Source organism: Rhodamnia argentea, chromosome 9, assembly GCF_020921035.1.
Source record: "Rhodamnia argentea isolate NSW1041297 chromosome 9, ASM2092103v1, whole genome shotgun sequence".
In the NCBI taxonomy this organism is placed as follows: Eukaryota; Viridiplantae; Streptophyta; class Magnoliopsida; order Myrtales; family Myrtaceae; genus Rhodamnia; species Rhodamnia argentea.
In genome coordinates this window covers 22263067-22284218 of record NC_063158.1, presented here as the reverse complement: position 1 = coordinate 22284218, position 21152 = coordinate 22263067, and the positions used below count along the sequence as shown (strand labels likewise).

Sequence of the window (21152 nt, the reverse complement as noted above, 5' to 3'; positions counted from 1 at the left end):
TGACAATGATTTTGGTTCTCTAATTTTATTTTTTAGAATAAAAAATGATGAGAATCATGTTTAGTAACGTAAATGATTCTGGTTCTCATTCTATTCCCGAGAACAGTTTTGGAGCAAAAATAAGAACAAAAAAAAGTTGGTTCCGAAAAAAGAATCACAATTGAGAATCACAAAACAGAACGAAGTTTCCATATTTCTCACTTTTTCCTTTTAGTTCTATCATCACTTTTCACTTAACCTAAAACATAATGTGGTCTCATTTAAAAATAATATATAAATAATAAATAAATAAAAATCTAAAAAATAAAAAAATTCAGAAAATTCCTAAAAATAGAAAAAACTTAGATTAGGCTAGTTTGACTTCATTTTCATAAATTTGGACCTAGATTCCCTAGATTTTATTCTTTTTTAGGAAAATCATAAACATCTTTGAAATTAAATCCGAACCACATTTCTCTAAACATTTAGGGCTTTATGGCATAATTTATCAATGTCATGATTCCTTGATTGTACACTTGATTTCATTAGTTGTGATTTGCCTAGGTTTAAGTACTTTAAACTTAGTCTAGTTTTAGAAATTTTTAAAAAAACAAAAACAAGCTTGCGTGAAGACTTAACATTGGCTTGCCTCATAGGTTTTAAAATGAATTAAAAATTTGCATAAAACACGTTTAGAAAACACTCAATTTCGATGCCGAAAAAGCTTCGGTGGAAATACCAACACAACCAAGTCCCCGGATCTTAAATTTCTCTGGTTGTATAGAATCGAATGGTTTCTTCTGCCCATTTGATATGGTTTCTGATTTACCTTCCTTAAAGGCCGACGGCGACTTCATTTGCATGTACACAATTACATACCATCGATCACACTAAGATCGAATTTAATATTTCTTTGTTGCAATTTTGTTTAGGCCTGCGAGGGCCCGAGCTACTCTGAAATCACACATTAACCCAATATGGTCTATCATTTTTTAAGCTTAAAATGACTCGTTATGATACAACAATTAGACGGGATAGCACGAAAAAAAAAATTATATGCAATATGTAATATGTTATATAAGAGAATCACTATGAATTAATTTTCAATTAATTGGAAATGTATGATAAAATTTCACAAAGTAACTATGTAATTATTTGACTTGAATGATAAAAAAATGGGGAGAGAAATTGTTTTCGGGAACAAAAATTTTGTGTAGTTACCAAACACGTTCATGTTTTAGGAACATAAATTTTATGCGATTACCAAACACATTGTGATTCTCTAAAACTCATTCAATGAAAAAAATTAGAAAAAATAATTTTAATCAAAATCACTTTTTCGAATCAGAATCGTTGCCATGTAGGCCGTTAGCTTCTTTGGCATTCCATTAGTTAATTTCAAAGCCACTACGATTGCAAATCTTAAAATACGTTTTTGTACCCAAATTTTCTCCTAAACTCCCATTTCGCGCATTCTTTGTTGTAGAAGTTGCAAATTTACCCCCGTATCATCACATGCGCTGCTCGAGGAGACCATGCATAGGCAAGTCTGTTCGACAAAATTCCCCTTGACGAGCCGATCGCCAGACACTTCGCTTTGCTAGCTCAGAATCAGACCCGGACTTGTTCCGAACAACATTCGATTCAAACACGAACGACGGCATTCCTTCGATTACAAGCGTCTTCGTTCGTTCGCCTCGCACGCTCGAGCATTTCGCTTTGCGATGCAGCGTTCGTCGTGGCGAGCTTCGCAAGGAATTAGTTCTACGCTGACGCTCCTTCGCCACGCGCCGTCGCCGACATCTCCTGCTTCTCCTTCTTCTTTTGTGCCCAGATGCTGCTTCGCCGCATCGACTCTGCTAACGCAATCGAACCTCCAAAGGACGCAGCAGCAGCAGCAGCAGCGAGCGATCCCGGGCGATTTCTTGAGATGGGCTTCGCTCGGTTCCTGCAGAACGTCGAGATTCGCCACCGGGTTCGCGCCGCTGGAGCCCAAGCCGTTGGATTCGATCATGGACGTGGGGAGAGTGAAGGATCGTTCGTCCGAGGAGATAACCTCAGCTTGGGATGATGTAAGCGTTTTAAGTCCATCGCTTCTATACTGTTGCTCTTGATGTGTCTAAAATGCGTGTTTTCTTAAGTTTTACGATGCACTATAGAGATTGTATTTGTTCTTGGGGGGCTAGGAATTGCTAGGAACAAGTCAATTCAGAAGCTCGTTAGATGGACGCCTATCTGTTTGATGATATTCCTCAGTTAAGTATAGTCACTAGGTTAGTACTGGGGTACCTTTGTTTTTGTATTTGTAGAATGTTCGCAGTCTAGCGGCAAATGATATAGTACAGCTCCGAGTAAATTGGTGGGGATTTACGTGTCCTTGCATAATTTGCTCGTCAATCTCAGTTCTATGGCTTCAGGTGTTGGCTCTTCTGCTTATGAATCGTGATTGATTTTTTCTTTTTTTCAAAAAGTAATCATTACAGATTTGTTGATTGGTAGTCATATGCTACAATATTGCATGTCTTGGTGTTGTATCTGGAGCAACGCGGAACAAGCTGCGACAATTCTAAGTTTCCTGCCCTTGCACTTTTCTACAATCTCATTTTTGCCGCTGTTAAAAGGCCAAAATGGCTAACGAAGTCATCAATTGAAAAGCTATTCACATACTTCATCCCTTGCAATAGCAGACAATAGTTGCATTTAATTGTTTGGTTCATGTTGACAATCCTTTGGTGTGGATTAGACATTTGTTTTCTTTATTACGAGTTGTATGCATTAACATAGGTGCCTTTGTGGACGAAAGTACTAATCCAAAATACCAAATTTATGGAATCACGCAACGAGTGAACTTGCAAACTTCTATTAGATAATGTTTTGAAAAATATGTTAGCATAGCAGGCCTGAGCAGATGAGTAATGGTTGCTAACGCCCGTCTATTACTACTGATTGTCAATTGGAATTGCCCTTTCCCCCCAACTACACGATACCTATCACATATTGGGAGTAAAATTCTTCAGTGCCTCGAACAAAGCTTTATAAAGCACAATGCCCAGCATATGATATTAAACTTTTTCTTTCGGTTCTATAAGGAAAAGTTTCTTTTTTGTGTGTCATCCTTGGTTTTTTTCAATAATTGTTTTATGAATTTGAAGGAACCAGAGAGGCTTGGAAAAGGTCTTAAGAAGATTTTGGTGACAGGTGAAACTGAAATTTTTCTTGTTGTTTTTCTTAGATGATAAAAATCTAGTGACATCCTAAACCTCAAATTTCTGTGTCATTGGGAAAATTAGAGCACAATGAATTTTGACAGTTACATGAATATAAGGCATCAAAATGACTGAAGGTTGATGTGTTGCTTGTAGCTTTATGCTCCCAGATTCGTCTTTCTCGCAGTCTTGGTTTCCGAAAGGTTGACACTATGTTTCTAGCTCAAATTATTGACTGACCAAAATGCATGTTTTATGGACTGTGCCAGATAGCTAGGAATAATATAGTGGAAGGTTGTGGGTGTTCATTATGATAACTCGTGGTGCTTGTTGTCTTGATGTCATGCTTGTGCTTTGAATACCTCTTATCGTCAATATCATGCTGTTGTACTGGTGAAACATTGTGGGAGTTTTATTGGAGTTCAATGAAATCTGTTTCATTTGCTTATGCTTTGCTTAATCCATTGTGATATCTTAGTAGACTTTAGTATAAATTAAATTTTCAGTGAAGTTTGTTTTCGTGAATTTGATTTTGTAATTGGTTGTACTTTCTCAGTATCATCTTGGGCGAGGTCATGTCGGCACCTCTATGAAGGCAAAACTTTATAGTCTGCTAGAGCAAAGATCAGTTGATTGGTAATGCTTTCACTGTCTATCTGAATTATGTTCTCTTTCCCCCAACATGTGAGATATGTGATTCTTCTATTTATATACAGCCGATATTTTGTCATTCCTTTATGGAGAGGAAGTGGTTATACAACGATGTTTGCTCAAGGTACTCTCTCTAATCTTCGAACAGATATACCAATACATCGACTGATTTTTCTTGCATAGAATACGTGGTTATAATACTCATTTAGACGAACAACGTCGGGTAGGTTATTAGGTCTCAAGCATGAGATGAGTATCTGAACATTAGGAGCACCTATGCTGTTTTCTGCTTAAGCTCTCTTCTTTTTCCCCTCTATGCTGTTATTTCGTAGCATAGCTGCTCATTTAACTTGATGTTCTTATGAATGATTTGCTTCCCTTTTCAAATAGCTGATCATGCAAACTAGTGTTTACAAATAAGTTGAGCGATGGCAGCAATCACTAAGTTGGACCTTCGAGCCTCTTATTTATCTGAATCTTGTATCCAGCTGATAAGTAAAAATGCCTTTGTATACCGCCTAATAACTTTGGAACTTCTTCACTTTTGGAGAGAGGATGTCTTTCATTTGTCAGCAATTAGTTTGGTACAATGATTGGAGTAGAATATCTTGACAATCGTAGAACTAGAATCTACACTGTTTCCAACTCCTTCTGTATCATAACCCCTTAATATGAGCCTCAGCTGTTGAAATCCTGTCCACTAGGTCATTCTCTCTTTTTATAGAACTACTGCTGCTTTACCATTGTTATCTCTCTGATTATATTGCCGACATGAGAAATGCTGATGAAGAAGCATCAACACATCTTTGCCCTGTTTTTGTCATGGCTTTGTGTAAAGCTACAACATGTCCAAAAACATACAATTGCTACTGCTTAGGGAAGCATCTTGCTGTGCTTGTTCTGCTTCAATGCATTTGTTGGAAGACTATCTTACGGGACTGGAATCTGGCTTCATATGATTGTTGCTTTCTTTCTGATAAGTGGCACTTGGTTCAGATTATTACGTTTTGTGTTAAAAATGTAACAGTCACGATACAGTCATTTAGTTAGCCAGCCCTAGCTGAAAAAATATTTTTGATATATGTGAAGTATTATGGATGCTGTGAATGGCTGTCATTTCGTCGTATTTAATTTTTTCCGGTATTTGAAGACCTCTACTAAGCTCAGAAGACAGAACTGTCTCTACTGACTTACTAATCTAGACTTTGTTTTGACATTTTACAGTACAAATGCCACACATGCTTTTCACCGGTCTTGAAGATTACAAGGCAAGAGGAACTCAAGCATCTCCTTATATGACTGTAACTTTCTACACGGAATTTGCAGAGAGTAAGGACTTGGTTCTTATTCGTGGAGATGTCGTGTTCACCAGCAAGTTGAGCGACTCAGAGGCAAAATGGCTTCTGGAGACAGCCCAGTCCTTCTATTTGAACGATACAAGGTACAAGCTGGTTGAGCGGTTCAACAAACAGACGCGGGATTTTGAATTCAAGGATGTGTTACAGGCATTGGACATGCCCATTCTGTAATCTCTCATCGTTACATGATTTTCTCTGGACACCCTGGAAGAGTTACTCACAGGGTCATAAGAGTGGAGGTGTGTCACCGATACCAACGGATATCATCCTGATTAGCGGAGACTAGATGCAAATTTGCTCATGAATTTTCTCGTCTTTTGTTCAGAATTATGCATTGGAATGGTGGGGCTTTGTCTTTTGGTAGCTCTCTCTCTCTCTCTCTCTCTCTCTCTCGAGATTATGAAGAGGAGAGAGTTCATCTTTGTCATTTGATGATATGAAGCCTGTGTCAGAAATATGTGTATTTTTGGGGAGAGAAAATCAGGCATGCAATGTCCGAAGCAACAAGTTCGAGTTATGGGGTTGGTTCGCTAAAAACGCCATCTTTGATGTCAAAGATACATGTTCTGTGACTTTGAATATGGTATTGACCCTGTCCAATGCTGATGAAAGTGTTAAGACTATTGAGACAGAGAGGAATCTTTTCGAGCGGGTCAATTTCTAGTGTTGACCGAGTACTGGGAAATGTTGCATGTCAATAAGCGAAGAAGTAAATGCTGTATTGACCGGCGCATGTAACCTGATATTGATTGTGGATATGTCGCCGATGGGCAAACATGAGCTTCAAAGCCAATAAAATCAAATCAAGGCCAGATAGGAAACGACTTTCTTGTCTCGACTGCCCGTTGGTCAATGCCGGTCGGGTCGGGAAACATAGAAATCGGCTCACGAAGTTTGACTGAAATCAAATCGATGCGAAGGATTAAAGAGTAGAAAGAGTAATTGCGGGAACACGTACCAAAAGATATTTTAGTCCAGCAGTTAGTGCCGTCCGGTCAAGCAATTATCGCAGTCGAGCTCCTTACGCAGGATCAATTGTCTATCGCCATCATGTGCGGAGTCGAAATTAAGTCACAATGAGTGGGACTTGCTATTAGGAGGGCCTACTAACTAACCATATGTGGACTATAGAAGAGCACACGTGAAGAGGACAAGATTTACTTCCTTTATTTTCAATCAGTTCACTTCTCATATAATCTTATTTACATGCTTTTCTTGTACATTTAGTGTGAGAGGATTATGACGTGACTTAGGAAATAGTCATTTCGATCCGTGAGTCGATGCTAACCAGTCGAAGGTCGCTGTCGATAAATTTTTAGCAAACATATATGCAAGCAAGTGATCTCGAACAAGGCGCTTAAGCTTTTGATATGGCAACATTTTCCCTTTTGCATAAGAAGTAATGAAATATTAAAAATTTCAATATCCTCTGAAACATCAGCAACTATTTTATCGAATGGATAAATTAGTTGCCGATGATGACGTGGTGTAATTGACCATATTGTTATTGCCAGCATTCTATGAGTCTCATCCATGGCATCGTAATATACGCGTCTTTGTTCGATGGGATAATGATATAAATAATCCATGAACTTTGATTCAATATGCAATGTAATTCATAAACTTTTAATTTGATCAATATGGTCCATGAACTTTAACTCATTATGTAAAGTGGCCCATGGACTTTTAATTTGACAAATATGATCTTTGAACTTTTGAAAAATGTTCGACTTAATCCTTGAATTTGAACCAATGGAAAGACTATATTGAACATCTTCCCATAGTTCAGGGGCTAAGTTGAACGTTAGGAACCATATGGGTCAAGTTAAAAGTCTAGAGACCATATTACATATTGGATTAAAATTTAAGGACCATATTAGTCAAATTAAAAGTTTATGGACTATGTTGCATATTGAATCAAAGTTTATGGACTATTTATGTTATTTTGCCTTGTTTGATACACCATCCTCGTGAAAAAGAGATAATGCCTTTTTTTTTTTTTATATAGTCATTATTGGTAATGTGGTCATTGGACTTTTGATACATATTCAACTTAGTTCATGGATCATATGAAAATATTCCATGTCGTCCATGAACTTGAATAATTGGAAGAACAACATTATGAATATTTTTATATGGTTCGGGCATTAAATTAAATATATATCAAAAGTCCAGAAATCGCGTTAAACAAATTAAAAATTTAGAGACCGCATCGTATATTGAGTTAAATTTCAGAGATCGCAATGAATAACTTCAAAATTTATGAATCACATCACATATTGAGTCAAAATTTAAAAATCATTTATTTCGTTACAAGCTAACCTTGACCATTGACCAGTTGTCTTCTACTATGGTGTGGAAAAGGAAAGGAAAAGGAAAAGGAAAAAGGAAAACCTAATCATGGATATGTCGCACGGAGAGAAGAAACGCGAGATCTGACCCGAGGTACGCGACGCGACATTTGTCGTTTCACCACTTACGGCGCGTCGTTTCGGTGTTTCGTCCAACGAGAAGCCCCTCCTGCTCGGCCGATTTGGCTGAGGCCAGACAGACGAAAGAGGGAAAAAAGCTTTCTTCTGGATGTTCCCCGTTAAAAACCCTCACTCCTCTGCCGGCCCGCCCCCGCTCGCCGCTCGCCGCTCGCCGCTCGCCGCTCGCCGCTCCAATCTCCTCCTCCTCCTGCCCAATCCCTCACAAAACCCTAACAAGTACGTAGCTTCTTCCTTACTCCAATCGCATTCGAATTTTTTGCAGCAGACGGAGAAGAGCCTGTCCGTCATCAGCTTCTTCGGCGGAGTCGCCGGGGGCAGAAATGAAGTAGTCACGCTCGTTTTCTTTCGATTTCGCTCTCAGTAATGGCCGACGCCACCGACGACGCCAAGCACATCGAGAAGCTCTACGAGTTCGGGGAGCGGCTCAACGAGTCCAAGGACAAGTCGCAGGTTCGTCTCCCAATTCGCTCTTTTGTCGCTTTTCTGTTTGTTTTGTTTTCTTCAAATTGGGAAAGTGGGGGTCTGAGGTGGGGGCGTGGCATGTGTTGGTGTTTAGTTGAGCTTGTTGCGGTTTTTCTTCTGGGTGCTGTGTTGTTTTGCAGAATGTGGAGGACTATCAGGGGATCATTGACGCCGCGAAGTCGAGCATTAAGGCGAAGCAGTTGGCGGCGCAGCTGATTCCGAGGTTCTTCAAGTTCTTTCCTGACCTGTGGGACCCTGCTGTCGAGTGTCTCGTCGATTTGCTCGAGGAAGAAGATCTCGGGGTTGGTGTTTGACTATTTTAAGTGTCGACTTAGTTGTGATGTGCTTACATTTGCTGAAGTCTATTGAGGAGCAGAGCAGCATTCGGTTGCTAAGATGTGGGGGGTTGGGGGTAGGGAAGTTAGAGCGAGAAAGATGTTGATATCAAATGGAACAATTTCCTCCGCTTAGTTAAGTGACACTGAAAATATGTCCAGTTTGTTATGAGGAGCCTTGAATTTTTTGATTTTCTAGTTTTGTGTTGGCAAAGTTATGCTCTTTCATTCATGCTAAAGTGACTGGAATACAATTCAGTTGTATCGTTTGGAAATTGATTGCCCTTCCTTGTATTGGAGATGATATGAGGTTTGATGATTAGCATATTGTGCAGGTCCGAGTGCAAGCCATTCGGGGGCTTCCACTTTTTTGCAAGGATACACCCGAGTACATTCCTAAGATTGTTTACCTTCTTGTGCAACTCCTTGCCGCTGGTAAATCTAGATTTCTCTCTGATTACTTAGCTGTACATTGAGTGATCTCGGTGGTTTACAATGGATCTTTCTTTCTCCATAGATAAACTCTGAACTGAGCCAAAGTCTCTGCTTTTATATTGTAGAGGATTTTGTTGAGCGTGATGCAGTGCACAAGGCTCTCATGTCATTGTTGAGACAGGATGTGAAAGGTGATAATCCATGTAACTTCAGTCAATGTTGAAGTCACCTATTTCATGTTCCTGAGCTCTGCATATTGGTACTATTCCATAGTTTCATGTGTTGTCTGAGGTTAATGGATGTATTAGAATGGTACAGTGATGTTTGACTTCTTATATATGAATTTCGTGAGGTTGTCGATGGATAATGATTTTCCAGGATTAAGTTGTGCTTGTTTGTCGTCTATTAGTATACTTTTCTTGATCGAACCATTCTTGTCTGTCCTCGGAAAACTTCACTTCAAATCAACCATCCAATGATAGCATGAATGTTGCTTTGATATTGAGGATTGTGATATTATTGCAGTAGGAGAAACTCTAGAATACGATAATTAATATATTCCCTTCCCAAAAAATGAGTGTTCTTCCATTTGGAATTTTATACAGTATAAATTCAAAATTAAAGATAGTGGGAGTTACAATTATATAAATGCTGAACATATATTTTGTTTCTGGAAGTAAATAAAAACAGTCATAGATTATGTCAACCTCAATTTTGCAAACATGAAGGTGGCTTTGGAACCTAAAGCCAAGTATATAGTTAGTCCATGATTTTGTGTCCTGTTACCCTGCTTTTAGGAAAAAAAAAATGAATAAGCATATCATGTTATGAGGAATAAACAAAACGGATCAAATTCTGATCTACCTTTACCTTATAGTTTCAATCAGTACTTCCTTATCTTCTGCTGATTTTTATCAGTTTCTAGTACAACATTTGGTGGATGAAATTGAGTTCTTTGGTAGCATCTGAGACTAGTGATCAGGCTTGTAGTCAAAAGGTGTTGGTTTTAGAGGATGGAATGTCTAATGTTTTTCTGCATGGAGAACTAATTGGATTGTTGTGAGCGGTGCGAACGGGGCGCGCTTTGGAAGAATTGATTATACATAGACCTTGCTCCTAGTTTCTTGTAAGTTACTTGACATTGTATTCAACATTTGGGTTTTTTATATATAGCAATTGGAAATGCTCTAGTTTAAACTTGTGGACCTGTGGACTTGTTTATTTTTCTTTTCTCATTCATGAAGATCATTCTGGCAGGATGAGCAGCATGAGCCTATTTTGACTTGTCTACTTGAGAACATTTTGAATCTGATTGATTTGCAGAGATAAGCTAATGTTTGACATGCCCTGCTTTTTGTGAAACTTTTTGATTGGTGCAGCCTCCTTGTCAGCCTTGTTTGGCCGCATTGCGAATGTCGATGAACCGAGTGCTGATGACTTGATCCGGGAGAAGATTTTAAATTACATAAAAGATAAGGTTCGAAGACTTGTTGAAAAAGATAAAATTTGAAATTTTTTGATGTCCACTTCCACCCTACTTTGGGACAATTCTTTTGTAATTAAAAGGTTATTTAGGACTAATAGACTGGATTTGCAGGTGTTCCCTCTAAAAACAGAACTTTTGAAACCTCAGGAGGAGATGGAAAGACATATAACGGATCTAATTAAAAAAGTATGCTTTTTTGGTCCTTTTTATTTTTCCTCTGTATTTTTATAGTCCCTTCACTGATGTTTATTTCTTAATTGAGTGAAAGTGTCTTAATAGAATTAGCCCGAACTTTTCTTGTTGCCATGTCTCATTATATGTGGCTGACTCATATTTCAGAGTTTGGAAGATGTAACTGGAGCAGAATTTAGAATGTTTATGGACTTTCTGAAAAGCCTGACTATATTTGGGGATAAAGCACCTCCGGAGCGCATGAAAGAACTTGTCGGGCTTGTTGAAGCACAGGCAGATTTAGATGCACAATTCACGGTATGTGCCTGATTACAAACAAATTCTTGAGTGGCATCCTTGTAAGAAAGACAACTTTCTGTTAACGGTTCTGTTACTGTGCCCGCTAGTGGGGATGGTCTGCTACTTTATCATTTATTCTAGTTGTTTTTATTTTTTCATTGTTATTTTTCCATGTACTTGAATCCTTCTTCTGTAGAAACAACTCATCCATCTTATGATGGTTGCTATTGACTTAGGAAGGGAGAAAAAATACCAGCAGGAAAACTGCTACAATCAATAAATTCTTATTAGCAATATCAGTCTGATTGCTTTGCACATATTTTATAGGCCTATGGCTGTGGGAGGATTGTAATATAGCCTTATGAGCTAGACTCCCGGATAGTTATTTGGCTTCTTGCTTGGTGACGATATATCCACTATTTGGGCCACTTCTATCAAGTAAAATGTTGCTAAGTTGCCCTATCTCAGATCAGTATAAGTAATAATCTTAATGTGTGTGGGTGTATTGAATAGATTGGTGACTGATTATTGTCCTTTTAGAATGAAGTCAAGTGTCAGAATTTATTGAGCAGTTAAGGAGCAGCAAAAGTAAGTTTGTGGTTGAGTATCGTAGATGTAAATATACTGCCTGAGTAATGCAATTACACATCGATAGAAGAGCCCAGGGAATTTCCCTCCTTTTCCGATGATTGGGAAGGCAAGGGTTTGGGGTTGTGTGGGGGGAGTAGTCGGAAGGGTGCACTAGTAGAAATATTTAGGGGTGATACAAGGCCTGTAAAGGACTAGTATTGATGTAGTGAAATCTTCTGAATGGAAAAGAAATAAAATATGTAACCTCTTGTAGCAGCCTGGTCCAGCTGTTTTCTGTGTTCTGCTGACCTTTATTTCGTGAATTTGTTTTAATGAGGAAGTTCTTTTCCATTCTTTAATTTTCTAGTTGCTACATGACATCTTGTTATGGCACATGCACATTCGTTCTAGATAACAAATAAACAAGAACATGGAAGTTGTGATAAGATTAGGTGACAAAGGCAACAACTAAGCCCTTTCACATTATGTAGTGTCGACTGCATGGATTTTTAAAGCTCGTCGTGTTTTTTGTTTTGATTTATATCCATTCCTCAATAAGAATGAAGAAAAAATCGAGATTCTTCACTATACTGGTAAAATATGTGATTGTTTCCTAACATACACATATTTATAGATGATTAGAGAGGTTGGGTGGAAGAGGTTGCCAAATCACTTGAAAGAGAATCAAATTCATTCTTCCTTTTCTATAGATGCTGGAGAACCACTAACATTTTTAGATTGTATAGAAAAAATCATAGTATAGCAAAAGAATGGCAGATTAGGGTTGTCCAGCTCACCTGGCTCCCTTGGAGGAGGTGCTTTTTAGGCTAAGGGAGCCCTCATGAATTTTCATTCGAGGGAAGTAAAAGATTTGGGTGTTAATTATGAAATATAGCTGAAGGCTGATCTTTGAAGATTCTGCGTTATGGCATTAAGTTATATTATGAGGTTATTCATTTTCTATTCCGATGGCTGTCTACCTATTCCTAACTTAGAATTTCTGACAAATCTGTCTATTCTCATATGATCTATTCTTCTAATGCTTTATCACGATATTGTCTTGCTTGGTAGGATAAGGCTCTGTCTTCTTGTTGTTGTGGTATCGTGACATGATCTACAATGTTCAAAATGCAGGTCTCAGATACTGACCACATAGACAGATTGATATCATGTTTGTTCATGGCCTCTCCTTTTTTTGTGGTAAGCTTTGTACTTTTAGTTCCTTTTGTTTTGAGTACTGTCCATATTTAATCAAATAATGTCAACTTACAATGAACTTCGATGACAGAGGGGTGCCCCAAGTAGCAAGTTCTTCAATTATCTAAATAAGGAGGTCCTGCCTGTTTTTGATAAGGTATTGGTTGACTAACTTGTGGTTTATCTTGCCGCTGCATGGTTTTGTAAAATAAAGATGGTCAGCCGGCCACGATTTAACCGTGTGCCTGGTCTTGTAACATTTTTTGTTCTTTTTCTTTGCACTTGATTTCACATCGTTATTTTGCTAACCTTTTGGGTTTCTCTCTCTCTCTCTCTCTCTCTCTCTCTCTTCTGTAAAACGTTTAACATCGACCTAGTTTTTTGTTTTTATTTTTTTGCTTTGGGGTCGTATTTTTTATGGTTGACTATGGCTCAATGTGGATTCTTATGTTGTACACCTCAAGTCTTGAAATCTTTGCATTTAAAGCCATTCAGATTTTTTTGTATCTTCAAGAATAGCAATGTTTTTGACTAATAGTCATAAGCCTTCTCCAAACAAACACACAATACAATATTGGCCCCCTTATGTGTGGGCCTCTTGACTGAGTTTTCTCTTTGTAACGATAAGGAATTATTTGGAAGGTAATATTTGACAAAGCTTTTACTGGCAGCTTCCTGAGGAACGAAAGTTAGATCTGCTAAAAGCTCTTGCTGAGATTTCACCATACACGATGCCGCAGGATTCACGCCAAACCCTTCCTTCAATTGTTCAGCTCCTAAAGGTACATACATACTGCTTTAAGAAACTGATTTAGGTCAATAAGTCTCAAAGTAGTGAGCCCAATTCAATTGAGAACTGACAGAGAACAATATCTCCAAAGGATTAAATTTTCTTTTGGCTTCATACAAAGGTTCCTAAGCTTAACATTCAAGTGTCTTAAGAATTACCACTTAAGACAAGAATTGCATCACATAGTTTAAAAAAGATCATTATAGATGTTAAAAATAGATTCTTCTAAAATTTTACTCATTCCTTGATCAAATAGGGTATCTCTCAATGAGAAATATAACTTAAATAGGTAAACAAGAAACATTCAATATGGAAACCTCTAAGAAGGAAATTGCATATCCTATCATGGGGAAAGGAATACTAAACTCTTACTCGAATGGAGAAAACATCTCCAGTTACTGTCTAATCAGTAATTCTTAATTAAACTCCACTTCCCTAGGTCTTCAAACAATGTGTCAGACATTTGGTGTCAGAAACAAGGAACCATCATAAGCTCCAGTCGAAACATCTATTTCTATTTCTTCCTCGCTTTGTGATTTCCAGTCCATTTGACAATGCATTTTACACGTTAATTATCTTGATGCAATATAGACTAGACAGAACACTTGCATTTTGTTTGTAACGTAAGTTGTATGTGTATATCTTGGATCTTACTTATCAGTTTGCTTCTTTCAGAAGTACATGCCTCGAAGAAAGACAGGAGAAGAAATGAATTTTTCTTATGTAGAATGCTTGTTATATGCATTTCACCATTTGGCACACAAGGTTGGTCGGACATTCCCATCCTGCTTTGCCAACTTACAGCTGAAGTATATGGAGATTTTATTCTGATGATGTCGCATTATAGGCACCAAATGCAACCAATAGTCTGTGTGGTTACAAGATAGTGACTGGCCAACCATCTGACAGGCTTGGGGAGGACTTCTCAGAGCATTATAAGGATTTCACTGAGAGGTAATGATTCCTTGTCATCTCCGGTTCTAATTTAGGTTTCTTTAAATGCCAGGCTGTTTTTCCTCTTTTCCTTCCTGTCCAATGGAAGTTGCGCATGCATTGGTTATGGCTTTTCAATCTCACTTTCTCAACAATGGTTGGTATAGTGCGATGCTATATAGCTTCTATATTCTTTGAAGGATTGACATTTTCATGGAACTAGCTGAAAGTACTGCACTATATATGCTAAATTGCCCTTGCATGATCCTTGTTGACTTGTTATCTTGCAATTACTTCTGCTATGGCCACGTAGTGTTTCTAATTTTCCTCTTGCCTTTCGTTTCCTCACAAGTGAAAGTTGGAGGGAATAATATGAACCAGTAGTTCTGATTTTCGTTGCAAATTACTTGTTTCAAGTAAGTCGGTATTTTGAAGTATGTAATTTACCTCCTAATCTTTCCATGGCGTTTTTGGCTGCAGATTAACTACTGTTGAGGAGTTAACTAGGGCCACCATGAAAAAGCTAACTCAGGGCATGGCTGAGCATAATAAAGCAATGTCAGCTGCCAAGACCGATGAAGAGAAGAATACCATTGTCTGTTTGTTATGACAATGCTTGCGTCTTTTATTATTAAAAGGTTCTGTTCCATGCAACTGACACCATGTACTTTATGCAGAAAATTCAGAAGCAGAACACTACGTCTGGACTGCGAACCTGCAATAATATCCTTGCCATGACTAAGGTGAATGAGTCAACTTATCACTGACTGTTTTGTCTTCATGGCATGTGAGAACTAACTCATATTATGGTCTATTGATTTAGCCATTGCATTCAAAGACACCTTCATTTATTGGAGACAAGAGCATCAATCTCTCCTGGAAAGAGGCAGTCAAAACTTCTGCACCTACGACAAAAACGGGGACCGGGTAGGAGAAAATACTGATGCTTATGTTCTTTTTATTCCTCAATGAGTTTGTTATTGGATTTGCTTGTGGTGGGTTATATATATCAATTCTAGCTGCCGATACTTTAGCTACTTCCGTCATTGGTCACTGGTAAATTTCTACACTAGGAAATGACTCTAATTATGTTATTGAGTTTGGGTTTCTATCGAATATGTTAGATCATGATGCTTATTCATGGAAATGATGTGAATTCTATATATTTTGGTTATCAAGCTTTGACTGCTTGTTCCAACTAACAGCATTGGTGACAATCCCTGAAGGAGCAGAAAGATTGTTGAGAATGATTCGCATGTCTTTGCTTTATCTTCTGTTATGATGATCGATGGGGTTCCTTCTCACGTATCAGCTTATTGATATCATCATTTGTGCAGAGGAAAACGACCCACTAGTGCTGTGAATGGTTCCAGTAATGCGGCATCGAAAAAGGGTCGTGGAGCGGGTGGTGTGCAGAACCAATTAGTTAATAGAGCATTTGAGGGTTTGTCCCAGGGTGGGCGTGGCGGTGGGAGAGGAAGAGGAAGGGGTTGGGGTGGACGTGGAAGAGGAAGAAATTATCGGTAGACTGCAGCCATGCCTGATGCAACATATGCGGGACTCTGTATTAGGTTTGAGGTCAGCAAGAGACTGTTCTACTGATGCGAACGAAGTTTAGGATGTGCGATAAAATATTTAGCTGGTAACTTTGGCCTGGACTCACATCACTGATTGTAATTTATACAAAGCTAGTCGACTTAGTTTGGTTTGAGCTACCTGCAGCTTTCAGTTCCACATTTGCCTCCCATTAGTCGAATGAAGTAGATGCATGCTCATGTAACTTGGAGACGTCTCCCTTGCTTGTAGAATAGCATTGGTTGATTTAAGCTCAATTATATGGACTGGTCTGATTGCATGATCAATAGACTATGTAACCTGTATCATTTAAACCTTTTTTTTATTTGAGTTTAGACCATACAATATTTTCTGGTTGCCATATTTTGCCTGCTTTCCAGTTGTCACCAGTGTACTTTGTTGCTGTACCTTATTCAGATGGTTGTGCATTTTGGATTACTTTGGCTGACGGTTGCAGCAAAAGAAATTGTAGTAGTTGAATTTGGTTCACAATCTGACTGTTCTAGTTTCTAGTAAAGTTAGGTTAGAATAGAATGGCTTCCAAGAACCTATAAGCTCTACACTGCTCTGGTTTCCCTTTTCCTTAATGTAGCTCTACACATCCATTCTGGCAATTTATGAAACTGTTATAGCAATAGTCTTGAGTGAGTTACTTTTATAGTAAGTTGGATAAGAATTATAGACTAGCCGAAGGTGAATGCACCTTTATGACCTTATACGATGGTTGGGGTTTTATCCATTAGTTTGTATATTATATTATCATTGCAGCTGACTATAAATGAACATTATGAAACTTCTCGTGGGCCCCTTTAGATTTATTAACTATTCCATTAAAGCATAGGTAAAAATACAATAAAAATTGTACACATTAACACTACGACATCAAATCGTATGGGAGTGGGTACAATTTATTTCACCCCATTTGCTTCGTGTTGATATCACTCGGCAAGTATTGCTCCATTCAAAACGCTTTTGCATTTCCTAATTGCCTGAGTGATCGTGCCTTGAATCTCCGCACTGAAACCTAAGCGAAGGGCTTTTCTTTTCCTGTTCAAATTGAGCGAAGGTTGTACTTGCTTGCAATGTGCTGATCTCCGATCCACAGCTCATCCCGCTTGCTGCGAATCGCGCCAATTCTTCTTTCATGAGTCACGCTGCATTTAGCTTGCTATCCCCCCCTAGAAAACCCGTTTCGCCCACCGCCCCCTCTTGAACACCCAGTAGGTGGACGATGAGGGTCGTCGCAGTTGCCATGTGCTTGAGCAGGCTTCCTTCTTGCCATTTGGATGGTTGAGCATTACTGCTCGGCCCGACATTGCTTTGTCTGCCGAGACGACAGCTAATACTGATGAGGATTCTGAGAATGAGACCATCCAACGTTTTGCTCATTAACATCTGCTCACATCCCATCATCTTGGTTTTTTTTTTTTGGTTGAAATTATCTCGGGTTGAATAGTAGAATAAAATGCAAAGCCTGTGATGAGGTCTATGAATACTCTTTCTTCACGAGAGCTGCGCCGAATCTCCCTCTGGAGATGCAATGCCCGTCTCTCCATGATCACCCTTCTCTCTTGCTTTTGATCGATCGCTGGACCTCCAATGTAATGCCGGCTGTATGGTTTCCCGCTGCAGCGAATGCAGTATCAGCCTTGACATGGACTTCGCCGGCTATAACTCTTATGTTTGCGAGATCTGGAGGGCGAGAAAGGCTCAGTTTTTTTAACCATTTCGACCATCGGCATCTGCTGGTGTTTGTCCTTCCACGTGAAACTTGAGACCAGAATCGTGTGCAAAGCTCGCGAATAGAGCATGCTAGGTGAGGTCTATGCTTGTCTGGATTGCCTCTTCTTTCTCCAATTCGCGGTCATCTGCTGCCGTAGGAGATTGTGCGTGCAAGGCTTGTGATGAATATGTCAAAAGGTCTAGCTGTCTTTCTCCGCACAGAATGCGACTTCGATTTCAACATTCTATGCACTTCCGAAAGGCCCATTCTGAAACATTACCTCCACGAGCATGTACAATTTCTTATGTTAGATCTACTGACCTGCGCTTCCTATGCAGTGTCTGGTAAATATTGCACATTCGACTTTTGCGTTTTTGCACAGTGCAATCTTAATGTCAATCATGATTGCCTTCCGCAGTTACCACCAATAATAAAAGATCGCCATCACCTCCATCAGCACACAATTGAAGGTACTTAAAAGAAGACGTGCAATGCTGGTCTCAAAAAGCTGCAAGCGAAGTGCATGTAGTTGCAGAGTTGGGGAGGCACCTATCCAGAAGAAAAGAATTGGGGAGGCAGCAGACCACCTCCCTGAAGTAACAATTCTAGTTCCTGGCCGAAAAACCAATCAGCCAGAGAGACAACATAGTCTTAGATTGCATTAGTCAGATCCAAGAGCTTCCTGATACATACAGGATACACCACAAAAGAAGTTGCTGTCTTAATGAATCTCATTTGCTGAAGCAAGTTGACGCATTCGCCGCAACAAAGATCTAGTTGTCACCTCTCAGAGGTAAAATGCTGACTATATGATGTTACCACTCTGTCCTTCTGCAATGAAAACTCAAGCAAAATTATCATCAGTCTGGCTAGTAAGCGTACCCGTGCATTGGGACAGAGGTGAAAAAACTCACATTTCTCATTTGATTTGCTTTACTCTATTGATGGTAGAACAAAGCTTCTGATATTGCAGCTGTGCTCATGTCTCCAAGGCATCCATAGATGAACAAACCCAACTGTATACCAGCAAAGAATCTGTAAAATAACATACGTGGATCCACTGGCTGAACAGAAAGTTACGAAGAGATTTGCCAGAAAAAATAAAAGCAAAACTGTGATGCTCAAGATATTTTCAAAGAATTCAGAAGCTTTAACCTCCAGAACAATTTGACGTCATGTTGACAGCTAGAAATGACCATACGACACCATATGACGCCTAGGAATGCAGAGGGGACAGAGAGCATGCCATAAGAGCAAGGCGAGGTTGAGAACCTTACCGCCAGAGCGAGACCTTGCCGGCCAGGCTTCTAGAGATGAGGATTTTTGGCGAAGCCAAGTTGGTTTTGGGTAACCAAACCCTGCGACTGATGAGAAGTTCCTAAGGATTTAAGGGGTAGCATACATAACTGATGAAGTAGATAGAAACAATTGCCCGAGAAGGAAGAATGGTCAGCCGAGAAGAGAATGATACTGTTGTGTTGCCTGTGGCTCATGCTTTCACTGAAGATGAATCATCCATTGCTCTTTCCAGTTTCCGTGGCCAAAATTTTATCCCACATTTTACTTTCATCGGAGATGGCAATACCGAATCCATGGCTAACATCATTTGATTTGCTTTATGATACCTGCGATCCCACGCTTTATACAAAAATGGCTAACCTTCAGAGTTCAGAGAAAAGAATTTATTACCATCTGCATCTAAATTATCGGTTTAGTCCTCAAATCACATCCCAAATTTCTGTTTACCTCTTCAAATAATGATATATATGTCATGTTCCAATTGCTGTATGCTTTCTCTGATCTGTTCCTAAGAAGTTGCTCATTTTGAGTACTCTAGGATCACTGAATGGTATCTAAAAATGCTCATCTTGAAGCTGCGCAGTCATTTGATTTCCAAACAAACTTGGTCACTCATTGTCTGGTAACACTTAGTCTTGTGGTGGAAGTTAGATGTGATCAATGGATGGACCAAGAGGGAATGGCTTGTCGAGGCTTGTCCATCTTCCTAACAAACTTGATCACGAGCAATTACGTGACCTGACCAGTCTAGTGATGTATGTTCCAATCAATATTTTGCTTTTACATATGAAAAGCTTCTCTTGCCATTCGGATGCGTCAATTGTTACTTCACGGCCTAATATTGCTTGTCTGCCAGCCTAGTCACAACTAAACCCCATGAGGATTCTCAGAATTGTGACCATCCAACAATGCTCATAGCATCCGCTGACATTCCATCATCTCGGGATGAAAAGAATCAAATGCAAAGCCTGCGAGCAAGTGATGTTGGGGGAGATCTACGGAGGTTATGCGTGCATATTCTTACTCCACAAAAGCTGTGCCTATTCTCCTCCAGAGATGCAACACTGTCTTCCAATGATCACCCTCTCTCTTGCTTTCGATCAATTGGAGGAGCTAAATGTAATGCCTGCCATGGTTTCCTACAGCAGCGAATGCAAATTCAGCCCCGAATGGACTGCACGGCTTTTGACTCTATCTTCGCAAGATCTGGAGGCACTAAGGACTCAGGCTTTTTACCATTTCGACCATCAGCATCCACTGGTCTTCCACATGAAACTCGAAAGCAGAATCAGGTGCAAAGCTTGTGAAGAGTTAACATACCAGGTGAGGTCTACGGTTGTCTTGATTGCCTGTTCTTTCTCTACTGCACGATCATCCTCTGTGACTCGAACTGTCATATGAAGGATGGTACGTGCAAGGATCGTGATCAATGTGTCAAATGTTTAGCCTATCGCTGGCTGGAGGAGAGCTGCTCTTTTTTGCTCCACAAATCATGTGCTGAATTGCCCTCAGTTATGCAACAACCTGTTCACCACTGCACATCCTAAGGAAGGAGGGCTGTTGACATATGTCTTGAAGAGTGTCGACGCTCTGTCTTTCACTGCACGGAATGTGACTATCACTTCAACATTCCATGCACTTTTGAAAGGCCCAATTTGAAATATCACCTCCACGAGCATATACTCTTTCTTTATTTAGATCTACTGAACCGTGCTTCCTATGCAGTATCTGGTAAATTTTGCAGGTTCGACTTATATGGTTGTGTGCAGTGCAATCTTAATCATAATAGATTGCCTTCCACTACAATAAAAGATTGCCATTAACTTCTATCAAACTCACACTTTACGCTTCGTTCATCGATGATGATACCAGTGAGTACTATTGTGACCTTTGTGAGAAGATAAGGAACCCGAATCTGGGTGCTTACGTCTGCAATGGATGCCATTGCCCATTAATTACTCATATCAAATGTGTTTTGCCCATGGTGCGCTTTCATTACAGAAGTGCTCTCTTACTAAACAGACTTCTTTAGCCAACAAATGGATACAAGATGCTGCCATGTGATGTGGTGAATAGCCATGTTCCTCTTTAACATCATATGTATAGACTCATCCTCCACAGTAAGTAATAATCAACAGAAAATGCGGAGGCACTTACCAAGATGAAAAGAATTCCAGAGTCAGGCGAACG

The 21152-nt window shown here is 39.3% G+C and overlaps 2 protein-coding genes across 4 annotated transcripts; both read left to right on the top strand.

Annotated features, from left to right (window-relative positions):
• The first annotated feature begins 1514 nt into the window (after positions 1-1514).
• On the top strand, positions 1515-5840 carry LOC115739740 (protein ATP11, mitochondrial). Of its 3 annotated transcripts, none has more exons than XM_048285565.1 (5): positions 1515-2051; positions 3742-3821; positions 3902-3960; positions 5061-5377; positions 5473-5840. In XM_048285565.1, exons 1-4 carry the CDS (start codon positions 1704-1706, stop codon positions 5363-5365), a joined length of 792 nt encoding a protein of 263 aa, XP_048141522.1. In that variant the 5' UTR covers positions 1515-1703; the 3' UTR covers positions 5366-5377; positions 5473-5840. The 3 variants fall into 3 exon arrangements, 2 of the variants coding, with proteins under 2 accessions (XP_048141522.1, XP_030528829.2); XR_004015276.2 differs by having other exon boundaries at positions 1516-2051; positions 5061-5433; positions 5520-5840; XM_030672969.2 differs by having other exon boundaries at positions 1517-2051; positions 5061-5840.
• A 2002-nt stretch (positions 5841-7842) lies between these two features.
• LOC115739739 (apoptosis inhibitor 5-like protein API5) lies at positions 7843-16297 on the top strand. Its single transcript, XM_030672968.2, has 17 exons — positions 7843-7902; positions 8048-8136; positions 8289-8450; positions 8819-8918; positions 9044-9109; positions 10298-10395; positions 10516-10590; positions 10744-10893; positions 12580-12645; positions 12734-12799; positions 13314-13424; positions 14108-14197; positions 14280-14386; positions 14846-14960; positions 15043-15108; positions 15189-15292; positions 15703-16297. Exons 2-17 carry the CDS (start codon positions 8050-8052, stop codon positions 15890-15892), a joined length of 1653 nt encoding a protein of 550 aa, XP_030528828.2. The 5' UTR covers positions 7843-7902; positions 8048-8049; the 3' UTR covers positions 15893-16297.
• Positions 16298-21152: the final 4855 nt, after the last annotated feature.

Bases quoted from the DNA above. Each gene is read 5' to 3' on its own strand.
- LOC115739739 (XM_030672968.2), top strand. From the start codon at position 8,050: ATGGCCGACGCCACCGACGACGCCAAGCACATCGAGAAGCTCTACGAG. The intron at 10,396-10,515 runs GTTCGAAGACTT...CTGGATTTGCAG, and splicing joins TAAATTACATAAAAGATAAG to GTGTTCCCTCTAAAAACAGA. The intron at 13,425-14,107 runs GTACATACATAC...TGCTTCTTTCAG, and splicing joins CAATTGTTCAGCTCCTAAAG to AAGTACATGCCTCGAAGAAA.
- LOC115739740 (XM_048285565.1), top strand. From the start codon at position 1,704: ATGCAGCGTTCGTCGTGGCGAGCTTCGCAAGGAATTAGTTCTACGCTG. The intron at 2,052-3,741 runs GTAAGCGTTTTA...GTACTTTCTCAG, and splicing joins TAACCTCAGCTTGGGATGAT to TATCATCTTGGGCGAGGTCA. The intron at 3,961-5,060 runs GTACTCTCTCTA...GACATTTTACAG, and splicing joins TACAACGATGTTTGCTCAAG to TACAAATGCCACACATGCTT.